At 44.9% G+C, this 13055-nt stretch overlaps 1 protein-coding gene across 1 annotated transcript in view; it reads right to left on the bottom strand.

The window, feature by feature from the left end:
• Positions 1 to 2534: 2534 nt before the first annotated feature.
• The window catches only part of LOC126190750 (junctophilin-1), a 960015-nt gene continuing 949494 nt past the window's right edge, over positions 2535 to 13055 (bottom strand). The window contains exon 11 of the mRNA XM_049931259.1: positions 2535 to 6156. Within this exon, the coding sequence (XP_049787216.1) occupies positions 6070 to 6156 (87 nt within the window). The 3' untranslated portion in view covers positions 2535 to 6069. The remainder of the gene's footprint in view (positions 6157 to 13055) is intronic.

The raw sequence follows: 13055 nt of genomic DNA, 5'->3' as shown, positions 1-13055 counted from the left end.
TCTGTCTTCAACTGCCTTCCCGCATTCAAGGACTGTTAATCCCCGTCATGGGGCTATAGTCACCCCGGAAGCCTTTTCACATCAATCACCTGAGTACAAATGACACTTCCGCCAATGCACTTCCCTTTTATACCTTGTGTACCCAAAACTACCATCTGTATAGGTGCATACCGCTAACCCAGGACTTTTGTCTCCTCGGTGCACTGCTACATCTATTCATTTTGCATATAATTTGTGGGTGTAGTGTCTACAGCTAGTAAGATAAGTGTTCTTCACGAGTTGACAATATTACATGTTTACGCTTGCTTAAAATTAATAGTGAAACCAATTCACTATTATCAGAGTGTTATCTTATGCTGTTCAAAGGCTAGTGATGGCACTGTTTATGCAATCGATAAAAACTTTGCCGGGTCAAATACAGGGTGCCCCTTTCAAACCTGTAGCCAGGTCTTCAACTTTTTTCCTTATCACTTAATGTGTTTAGATGGTTCAAATGGCTCTGAGCACTATGGGACTTAACTTCTAAGGTCATCAGTCCCCTAGAACTTAGAACTACTTAAACCTAACTAACCTAAGGACATCACACACATCCATGCCCAAGGCAGGATTCGAACCTGCGACCGTTGCGGCCGCGCGGTTCCAGACTGTAGCGCCTTTAACCGCTTGGACACCCCGGCCGGCAATGTGTTTAGAGATAGGCTCAAGAAAAAAAAACTTGATCAGATATGATAATTAAATTGCACAATATCGTAGAGGATCTCAAAAAATTTATTTAATAATCATCAGTACACCTCTGTATGTGAACCATCTGCAGCACGAAGACTATCAAGTCTGTTTTCAGTTTCTTGCCATGTTCTTAGTACCATGTTCTCTGCCACTGTTGCACACGCATCTATGACGTGACATGTTAACGTAGGGATATCGTCTATTTTGGTCGCATACACGCGGTCCTTCGCGAATCCTCACAAGAAAAAATCCAGCGGGGTAATGTCGTATGAACTTGGTTGCCAGGCAACGGGTCCTCCGCATCCGATCTAGCGATTTGTAAATTTCGTATCCAGGAACTTGTAAACAGCTGTTAATCAATGCGGTAGGGTTCCATACTGTTAGAAGATGACTTTATGAAGTTAAGTTACAAGTCTTGTATCTGAGAGTATGCAAGCTGCACCGACATGTCCAGATACGCTGACCCACTCACTGCGTTTTCTACAAAGAGGAACGGCTCAACAATCCTGTTGTGCATTAGCCCTCAGCCGATGTTCCATTTAGGGCTAGCAGAAACATGTCAAACGACAGAGTGTGAATGTTACGAGCCGAAAATCCGAATGTTTTGCCGATTGACCGTACCTAGTACATGAAAGTTTGCCTCGTCTAAGAATAAACATCTTTCCAGGAAGCTGTCATTCATATCAGTACGCTGCACCATACCCGTAGCAACGGTTTGTCACCATGGTTTGTCGTCCGGCAACAGATGTTGCAGAATTTGCATTTTGTAAGCAGACAAAAGATGACGATGCTGCTGTACTACATGATGTAACATTGCTCGGGGAACTCTAAGTTGACTAGATGCCTGCCGATCTGACTTACATGGGCTTCTGAGAAACGCTTGTCTGATGTGTCCACTGTTTCTTCTGGAACATTACGATGTACCCCGACGTAATGTTTCAGAAACTTACAATACCATTTCTTAATTGTCTTCACATCCACACAATCCACTATAATTTCCGTGCACAGTAATCGGTGATTTTGTTTGTGCAAAACACGCTATTTCTGGCGCGCTGCAGTGGAGTCGTCATTTTCACTTCATACGATCGTGCTGCACTCTGGCATTAATAGTTGGAACGTTGGCACGTGTGACGCGAGAAAATAAATCCTTTGACATGCTCTAGCGTGTGGTACAATTTCGTTTTCATATCTACTGTAGTTTTTTCCCGGCGTCTTTGAAATGTCGGAGGTCTGAAATGGACATCCTGTATTTGATCTAAGCGAGACTTTTATCGAATGCAAAAAACAGTGTCATCACTACTCTTTCAACATCCTAAACTGACACTCTGAAAATTTTGAATTGGTTTGACTATCAATTTTAAACAACCATAAATGTTTGGAGGTATGAATTATAAAACGCCTTCAGTCACAACTTCTCGTGTTTTGTTAAGTACACGATGCATTTCGGACCCTGTAGCTCCATCATCAGGGGTAATATGTCTTATTACATTATACCGAAATGCACTGTGTACTTAATAAAACACGAGAAGCTGTGACTGAAGGCGTTTTTCAATTCATAACTGCAGTGTATTGAATACCGTCATGTTTGAAGCTGCGAATATGGATAAAAATAAAAAAAAGTAAATGTCTGTATCTGCTGTTTGGAGTCATTCTCTAAAGCTCTTAATTGTGCGTCTCAATGGCTAGGCTATGCTCAGGAGATTCACCTACCTTTCGTGGCTGCTTGACGTCACACAAGGTGGGCGTGGTGCTCTGCTGAGATGACCTGCTCCAGTGTGGGGAGGTGGGGAAAAAGACCAACACACAAGTAGTTTTCTTACAAATTCCTGTATTTAGATTCCACAGTTATATTTAGCACCTGAACAGGACCACAGTAGATGGCAGAGCGACCCCTGACCCACCGATCAGCCCCATTCACCTTTGTTCAACTCTCCTCATCCCCTGCTATTGGCTCTTGAGTTCCGAACACCGATAACACGCAACATATGCAAAATATGTTATCTTTCTCCCTAGAGAGGGAAAGTTCATTTCGCTTCCTCTTGGTGTCCGTCACACCACTGAGTAAACTCCTTACATGGTGGAGCTCGATGCACTATCGACAACTGTGCATCGTTTGTTGGCGCTTAGGAGAGATTGCACTGTATCCTTCTCTAATCCACGATGTTCACCGTTTGGCTGTCAGCCCTTTAGCAATGGTCCCTCAACTTAAGTCATAAAAGTTTCAAATTAACAATATCTCGATGGTCATTTGGTACTGAAGACGTCACTGATCGGTTTCAAAGGAGCTGGTTACGATATAGACTTACATTTAACAATTCACAATCTCTACACAGTGGTAGCTATGCAGGACACATTAGTACGGCACAGTCGTGGTCTATAGCCTCAGCGCAGTCGAGAAGAAAAAATCGCTAACTTGAGTAAGGGAGCTCCACACTCCGTATTCTCCGTCGCTTGCACCTGAACACATTTCGCGCGAACATCTGGTATGCATAAAAAACACGCATAATTTACTCTTGACCGCGCCGTTGTTGACTGCCTGCTGACATCGCCAGATGGAGTCATCGACTGTTACAGCAGCAATGTGTTCCTCTGTTCTGTAGCAAAAAATATTCGCCCATGTACAGCTGCTCAGTAGCATGCAAAGGACACAGATCTCTCCACCTTCGTCAGGTGCAGCTTAACAGTGGCTGAGTGGCAGTCTACTTCTCAGACAGCTGAAGATCATCGTGACAAATTATAAGACTTGGAGTGGTGCTGGCGGGTTGTACAGTGTTGGAGTTTTGCCTGCAGTACCTCTGCAACACCGGCTTACCAGAATTACGCACTCACTCTTGACCAGTGGTCACGGACCGGGCTGTGGTTGGACAGGTGTCGCTCCGCCGCAGGTCAACATTCCACTGTAGCCCAAAACATGAACAAGAATTTCAACAGCAGAAAATAAAGCTTAACAGTAAATTGCTTCGTTAGTCAATCGTGCGTTTCACGGAGAAGGCAGGTGGACACTGACAAATGAACATCCAACACTTTCTCATTGTACAGGCTCACGATGGTGAAAGTGGAAACGTGGTGCAGCTGAAATGATGCAAACGTCGACATTTCTTTATGCTCCTGGTAATAGGAGTCAAAATGGGTGATATTAACTGGACAGATTGAGAAACCCTAGCAGATCGCATCAGCGATTTGTTGCAAAATGCTGAATTACTTACAGATCAACAGTATGTTGGACAAGTTCAGTATGACACGAAACCATCTGGACGATATCGTGCTAAGGCATTCATGCAGGCGGAAACTACTTTCACTAGGTTTTATGCCTGCACACCGAGCGTTGAGCCTGCGTTAACAAAAACGACGTTCATCATGCTGCAACACGGTACAGCTTCTTACAACCAAATCCACGAACAAGAACTGGGACGGGGGATAACACTAAACACGCAATTTCATACAACCGCTCTGAAACTGAGAGCAAGGGGCAGGAAAATTAACAACTGCGGGCGGGAGCACGAGTGGAATGGGGACGACAGAGATGCAACAGTCCGACTATACAGCCAAAGCCGAAAATGGAATGGGAAGATCGCGAAGCGGAGCTCTTCCAGGATAAGCTTCTCATCAGAAACACATAGACTCGTCTCGAGTGGGTGCATCGCTTAGTTTGCGTCGACAAGGAACGCGCGGGGTGGGTTTATGGTTGTCCTAACCGAAAAGGAGAAATAAACGGCATATTAAGACCACGGGGCAGTCTCACACCAAACCAAAGCCTGCGATCAATTCTGTGCGTGTGTCTCAAAGTATAAAACCGATTAGCTTCGAGGGAAAGGCGAAGTGCGCAACTATTTTTCACAACCTGAAATAAATGCCAGCGAGACTAGGCAAGAAGATCCCCTCTTCGCCATCTCTAGGAGATTCAGCTGGCACGGGAGAGGCGACGGTACAAAAGTTCAAAAACAGCTCGTCGTAGCATATCTGCAAGAAACGGCTTCATTCCGTTATATATAACGAACATCGCTCTTATGCGTCTTACAGTTTACAGTAGAGGACTTGCTATCATTACGTTAGCAGTAGGAAAGTGTTAGTAAATCTTAGTCCCAATAATTTGGCTAGACAACAAGTAACAAGGTATATAATGAGCAGTCCTAAAATATCTTCTCATTTGTTTCTGAAAGTACAAAAGGACAAGATATTTCCTTTGCGACATACGTGAAACTAATTTAGACAGCCATTATCTCTTCCGTTAGTTTTTGTTCTCAAAAGAGTCTCTACTGAAAGGCACACATCCGTGAATTCCTCCCACCCCTCATGCAAGAGCAACCCATACTATCGGTGAAGAGCGTCCACTCCGTTAGGTAATTAGAGTTTTGATATGCTTTAATACAACATACTCGGGGTTTCCTTATAAACGTTATTTCACAGAAATGCTCATCTTTAGCTCATCCCGATTTGGAATCCGTACAGCATGTCAGCGGCCCTTCTACACAAACTAACACTGTCTGGCCTATACAAAGGCAAGCCGGACGCTGAGGGCGAAATCTTACATCCGATGTCTAGATCGGACCAGAGTTGATAGCCTACGGTCTTTCCAACAAATTACAAGTCAACACTGGAACGCATCCAGAGAAAACTGTGCTTGATCCCTTGAACCTGCAATGCAACGAAACGATGTCGGTAAACCGTATGACAATTGACACGTATGCAGCCCTAGAACAGATCCCGGCAATATCAAGCTTGCGTGGATGAGAATAAAACAACAGCAAAGAAGAGCCCTTTGCCAATTATGACCACAGTTTCTCTAACAAACAACCTGGCTAAGATAACTCCAATAAAATTTTGTGCAGAATACAAAACGACAGTAGTCTTATGCTAGTAAAAATTTAGCACTAATATACACAGCGGTCAGAAACATGACGTACAAAGTTGTTACTCCACCTTATACAGGCGTTAAAAGGTGAAAAAATGTCAAATGAGACTCTCCATGTAAAAATATGTCATACATATACAACACTCTATAAATAAAGACCTTCAAGCGTATCTTTTAATCATTCCCTTTGGTGTCTCTTCCTCGAGTTTCGTACAGAAGTGTTATTTTTGTTTTTTGCAATATTTTTAGTCTCTAAACAAGAGAGGTTTCTTCTCGAATAGGTAACTGGAGTTTTGGAAGCTAGGTGGTATTTCTTTTTATTCACAAGTAGCTATTAGTTTCTTTTCTCGCAAAAAGAAAACAAAGTCACGAATCCTATCCCGGTGAAACTCTGTTGTGGCCCGTGGAGACACGAAGGGGTGTGTCCGCTGTGGGGCAGAAGCCTGCGGCGGCGGCGGCGGCGGCGGCGGCGGTGAGGTCTGGGCCGTGTACTACGTGAGCAGCTTGAAGAACATGATGGCCAGCGAGATGTTGATGAAGAGCACCAGCATCACCAGCTGCTGGCGCGAGAACCATTCCTGCGACAAACACACACAACTATCTGTCAAACGGAAATCGATGACTATCTCAGTTAATCTAGGGCATCTTCCATAAGCTTAATAAACACAATAGATACACATAGCAGAGACTTTAGTCATCAATAATATATTCTCCTTACAACAGTCTGACAAAGCTGTGGTAGCTTTCAAATTCCGCGACTGCAGAAATCATTTGGTTTTGAGGCGAAGAACTCGTCGAGCCAAGTTCGGAGCGCATTTTCATCCGGAAAGGAAATTCCTTGAAGGTTGTACGATAGAGAGAGGAAAATGTGAAAATCTGAGCGATCGAGATCAGGTGAATGAGTGGATATGACGGACGTTCCAACCTGACTCCTGTATACTGCTTTTTGTCAGTGTAGCAGAAGATGGGCAGGAGTTATCGTGCGATAGCATCACTTCACCGCAGTCTTTCTGCTCGTTGTTCTTGGATTCCGTCTGCAAGACGAATCATTGGTTGACTAAATGCCATAAGTGATGGTTACATCCTGGGGAAGCAATTCGCAGTACACCACACCGCCGCTGTTCCACCAAATGCGTTAGATTATCTTTAGCGTATACGCGCAGGTCTTTCTACGTGGAGCTGCTGCTTTGTTTGGGCGCACCTATTCCTTGCTTTTGCTTATATTAGTGTAAAGACACCATTGCGCATCATCAGTGACGATACAGGGTAGGAATGGCCGGTACTCTTCACGAGCCAATTGACGACGTCAACGTAGTGATGTACACATGGGCACCCGCAGATTTTTGCGATTTTTACTTACAGCATGCGGTATCCACGCACCCGATTTTTGAACCTTTCCCGTTGCATGCAAAGTGTAATGACCACAGTTCATCGCATCTGCTAGCTCTCGAGTACAGTGACTTGAATCATCGTGGATTAGTGCGTTGAAACGCTTTTCATCAAACCCCAAAGGTTTTCCTAAACGTGGCGAGACACTATTGTCAAGACGATCCTCCTTAAAACGAGAAATTCATTTTCTCACCTTGCTCTGTCGAATGGCATTACCCCATATACGGCAGAAATGTTTCTGGCTGCCTCTGCTGCTGTCACCTCTCTATGGAACTCAAACAGAACAACATGTCGGGACGCGTTGATTGCACGTGTCCACTACGTTTGAGGCCTCAGGCACGGCTGACTCGATTTCTCCACTTGGCACTCCATTTACTAGCGTTCACACCTCCACTTGACAAAATGACAATTTGTAAATTCAAATAACAACAGTAAAGCACAAATAAAAACGACAAGCGACAAATAAACCCATAGCAAACGAAATACCACCATGCAAAACAATTACGCTACAAACGTAACTTAATTCCTGCTCATATTATTTTAATTATTTATTTTTCACGATCATCCCTGATACCTGACAGTGCAGAAGTGTTATAGTATAAAACTATTTATGAAAACTGCAATAACTAGAAGGAGTGGTCTTAATCACCCCAGAATCGAAAGATGTGGAGAACAGCGCAACCATTGTACATGATTAAAATTGTAAGGAGATGACATGCATGTACTTAGGCCGCTGACTTTTTTTTTTTTTTTTTTTTTTTTACCACATAGGTCGTGCGTAATGCTACAGTCAGCCGGGGTTGTGTCCTCAAACGAAATGGACACGTACAAGCAAAGAATGTGACAGGATGACTGAAGTGTTGCCATATAGACGTTTAACAAATCGTGTTATGTTATTAGCTGAAGTAGGCGCGTGAAGCTATCGCGCCCAGTCCACACTGCAACTGTGAAGAATCAACTTATGCCGACTCAACTGTAGTGGATAGAGGACGGTCGTGCACAGAGGCGAGAGGGTACTGGACCTTACAATGTGACGGTACTGCGGAATGATCGCCCTCTTGTCCACAGCATGGCCGTAAACGACAGAGCAGCTCCATCCACAGCGTTGGCTTGACTTGAAGCACTGCAAAGAATGTGGACCTGTCTGATTCGACAGTTCCATGCCATCTGCTGAGGGCTGGACATATGGCACGCATAGCATTACATCATCTTCCACTGATGAGAAAGCCCAACGCCTCTGACAGTAAAGGGCACATGAACTCCACTACTGGCGCGCTGAGTGGCAAAATGTGGTGTTTTCGAACGATTCTCACTTCAATTTGCCCCAAAATGATAGCCATTACTTGTTAGACGCTAGCGTGATTAGCTCAGTTGGGCAGATTGCATTTGGAGTGGCATAGTGGACAAACGTAAAGTGTAATAGTTTGGAGCATAATTGTCTGTAACATGTGATATTGCTTCTGAACAATAACCATCAGGGTGATTATACAGTGTGTCACAAACTTTTCGGGTCAAATTGCAACAGGTGATACTGGGTCCACAAATGATTATATGCGGATAGGGACCAATGGTCGGAAATGCATATTTACTGTGCTATCACAGTATGCACAGTGTACACCACATAACCATCAAGCTCATAGTAATTGTTCAAAACGACGACCCCCGTTCTTAATGCATGTACTGCAATGGCACATGCAGTTCTCTCACATTCTCGCAAAGATCCTGGGTATCTGTTGTACATTGGAAGACGAAGTGGGTGATAAACAGCGTACACACCTGACCACCAAACAGTCATCCTGTACACATCTTAGCTCATAGCACGGTCGTCCTGTGACAATTGCATGCATCTCACGGCGCATTAACTTATGCCACACACACACACACACACACACACACACACACACACACACACCACTATCCCTGGCGCCAGTTGCATCAGACACCTTGTGATATGTCCATGGTGAGGTGTGTTACTGTGTACAGTGTATTATGTGTAGCCAAAGATGGAATCTTATTCGTCAAGAGAGTTGGCTGACATGCATTTAATGTACGGTGTGGCAGGATGCAATGCCCTAAAGAGGCTCGAACGTACAGAGAATGCTTCACCAACAGGCGTCATCGTAAGTGGAAGAAGTTCTGTATCTCTGTATCTCTGTGGATACTAAATGCAAGAGATGTGGTTGTTCACACCACAGAGAGCCAGCCAATATTCCAGCCAAAGACAGTCTCAACAACACCAGATTTTGAGGACATGGTATTGGCTTCATGTGGCCGACCACCCAGGAAAAATCACCTGCCAACTTGCCTATGAAATGCACATTTCAAAGGATACACTGTGGAGAGTACCGGTGGAAAAGGTATTACACCCTAACAAAAACAAAAGTGTGGAAGCACTGGGACCAATGGATTTTGAGGCCTGCGTTCACTTCTGTCGACGGAATATCCACCTCAGTGCTGTACTGCCGAACTTCGTATAGTTCGTATTGTTCACAGGTGAGGCCTCAGTCATCCGTAATGGTGTTTTCAACGGCCACGACAGCCATGTCTGGAGTGAGGACAATACCCACGCCACTCACGTTGGTCGCCACCAGCAGCAATTCTCAGTCAACAAATAGATGGGCACTGTCCAAGATCACCTTATAGGACCTTACTTGCCGGCTCCCCATTTGGCTGGCCGACGTTACCTGATGTTTCCTACAAAATCTGCAGCCACAGTTCTTGAACACCGTACCCCTTGTTGTCCGCAAAAGGATGTTGTTTGTTTCAACATGACAGTGCACCAGCTCACTTCAATGTTAATGTCCACGAGCACCTGAACAACACATATCCTTGTCACTGGATAGAAAGGGGAGGTCCTGTCCCATGGGCATTGCGACTGCAGATCTCGCACCTCTGGACATTTATCTCAGAGGTTAGGTCAAGACGTTGGTGTATGAAACCGCCGTAGGAATGGATGAAGACATGCTTGCTGGGGCCCAAACTGCCTGTCACCTGGTGCAATAGACACCAGGGATCTTTGAGAGAGTGCAGCACAACTGTATGTGCAGTTGCCATGCACGCAATGAGACTGGCAGTCGCCACTTTGAACAATTTCTATGACGGAAATTGTTGATATGTGATGTACACTATGCATGTCCGTAACACAATAAACATGAATTTCCGACCATTGGTTCCCTATCTCAACATAACAGGTTGTGGACCCACTATCACCTGTTTCAGTTGGACCAAAAAGGTTTGACACACCTTGTAGACTCTGAGACACTACCACTCCTGCAGGCAGCTCCACATGACATATTTCAGCAAGCAATTGCCCTGGCTACATGTTGTGAGGAATGTCCAAGCCTTCTTTGATAAGGATGGCTACTGCTGTATCCGTGAGCTGCAACTTCACTTGACATGTCAGCCACTGAAAATGTTTGGGATATGGTCAGTCGGAATCTTGTTTGTTCTGGTCCTCCTGCAACCACTGTAGACGCTTTATGGCCTCGGATACAAACCATGTGGCACTGCGTTCTTCTGCAGCACATCCAGGCCCTCTTTGATTCCAGGCGACGGAGTCTAGAGGCTCTGACTTCGGCATGTGGTGGCTTCCAACCATGCTGAACCATCACAGTTAAAGTACATGCAGTTCTAACCATCTATGTATTCTTATGTCTGAAATATGTGCAATAAATTTCGCTGTTATCACATTTCTTCTTTGCGTCAAAAACTTCAGGATCAGTTGTGTATGAAATCGGACACTGACAAACTGGAGCACGCGATCTGTTTTGAAGAATACTTTTTATTCACAAATGACTTGATCACATTTATTGATTTTATGACAGTTAACCTGTTTGGACTCTAATGAGTTATTATCAGTAATAAAAATCTAGTAAAGATAAATATGAAAAGTTACTGTATATAAATTATTATAAAGTGCAGGATAACGTATTTTGTTGCGAAACTGAGGCGTCAAGTCGTCATTAAGTATGCATGGAAGTCACTTACAGTAGACTGCCATGCTAGCTTATGGGTCATACAAACCAAAACATTTATGGCCGTAGAGAGTGCAGGAGCATACTTTCCTAACACGTGTGAGAATGTCTCCACGAAGTCTGATGCCCATTGCTGGTGCTTCATGGTGTAACTCTTTCCATTTCCATCAGTGTATTACTGAATGAGTTATTGATGATGAAAACTGCAGTTGGAAGAAAGAAACACAGCGGCATACCTATACAGGGAAAGTCACCTAACGTTACCGCTGGATATATTTCGTAAACCACATCAAATACTGACGAACCGATTCCACAGATCGAACGTGAGGAGAGGGGCTAGTGTAATTGTTTAATACAAACCATACAAAAATGCTGTATGTTTTTTAACACAAACCTACGTTTTTTTTAAATGGAACCACGTTAGTTTTGTTAGCACATCTGAACATATAAACAAATACGTAATCAGTGCCGTTTGTTGCATTGTAAAATGTTAATTACATCCGGAGATATTGTAACCTAAAGTTGACGCCTGAAACCTTCGACGTTCAGTTGCGTGTTGTAACAAACACGGGCCACGGTCGGCGAGCAGCATCTGCAGGGACATGTTTAAGATGACGACCGCGTTTACGAGTGTGGCTGTAGTGCACTGTTGCCGTTTGGTCTAGCTGTCGCAGTGTCCGCATGTAGCGCTTGCTGCTATTGTTATTCTGCATTCGTCTCCGCACGCAGTCCAACTGTAGTACACCGTGTTACCAGACGTCTGTGATAGTGTAGTGTTGTAGGACCTGTAACCATGGTGTATTCGAACTCTGAAAAGGCGGAGATGATACTCATCTATGGCGAGTGTCGACGAAATGCAGCTGAAGCCTGCGCCGGCCGGATTGCCGCGCGGTTCTGGGCGCTACAGTATGGAGCCGAGCGACCGCTACGGTCGCAGGTTCGAATCCTGCCTCAGGCGTGGATGTGCGTGATGTCCTTAGGTTAGTTAGGTTTAATTAGTTCTAAGTTCTAGGCGACTGATGACCTCAGAAGTTAAGTCGCATAGTGCTCAGAGCCATTTGAGCCCTGAAGCCTGCAGGGTGTATGCAGAACGGTACCCGGACAGAGAGCATCCAACGTGCCGCACATTGTAAAACGATCTACCGTCAACTGTATGCAACAGGTATGGTCGTAGCACGCAAACGGGTCCGTAACAGATCCGTCACAGGAGAAGCGGGTGCAGTTGGTGTGTTAGCTGCTGTTGCCATGAACCCTCACATGAGCACATGGGACATTGCGAGAGCCGGTGGACTGAGTCAAAGTAATTATGCGCATACTGCATCGTCACCGCTTTCACCCGTTTCATGTGTCGCTACATCAGCAATTACATGGTGATGACTTTAATCATCGAGTGCAATTCTGTCAATGGACATTAACAGAGAATGCGTTGCAGTTCTACCTGTTTACCGATGAAGCGGATTTCACAAACCACGGGGCAGTGAATCTACGGAACATGCTTTACTGGTCCGTGGACAATACTCGCTGGCTCAGACAGGTAGAGCGACAGCGACCGTGGACTGTAAATGTATGGTGCGGAATCATTGGCGACCACCTCATTGGTCCTCACTTCATTGCAGGGGCCCAAACAGCTGCAACATACATCGCATTTCTACAGAATGATCTGCCAACGTTGCTCGAAAATGTCCCACTGGAAACGCGTCGACGTATGTGGTATCAGCATGATGGTGCACCTGCACATTCCGCAATTAACACTAGGCTGACCCTTGACAGGATGTTCGACGGGCGTTTCATAGGACGTGGAGGACATATAATTTGGCCAGCCCGTTCTCCTGATCTTACACCCCTGGACTTCTTTCTGTGAGGTACGTTGAAGGAGAATGTGTACCGTGATGTGCCTACAACCCCAGAGGATATGAAACAACGTATTGTGGCAGCCTGCGGCGACATTACACCGGATGTACTGCGGCGTGTACGACATTCATTACGCCAGAGATTGCAATTGTGTGCATCAAATGGTGGCCACCACATTGAACATCTATTGGCCGGACATGTCGGGACACACACTATTCCAATCCGTAATTGAAAACGGAAACCACGTGTGTACGTGTACCTCA

This window comes from Schistocerca cancellata, chromosome 6, assembly GCF_023864275.1.
Source record: "Schistocerca cancellata isolate TAMUIC-IGC-003103 chromosome 6, iqSchCanc2.1, whole genome shotgun sequence".
NCBI lineage: Eukaryota > Metazoa > Arthropoda > Insecta > Orthoptera > Acrididae > Schistocerca > Schistocerca cancellata.
The sequence above is the reverse complement of the archived record's forward strand: the minus strand, read 5'-3'. Positions and strand labels throughout refer to the sequence as shown.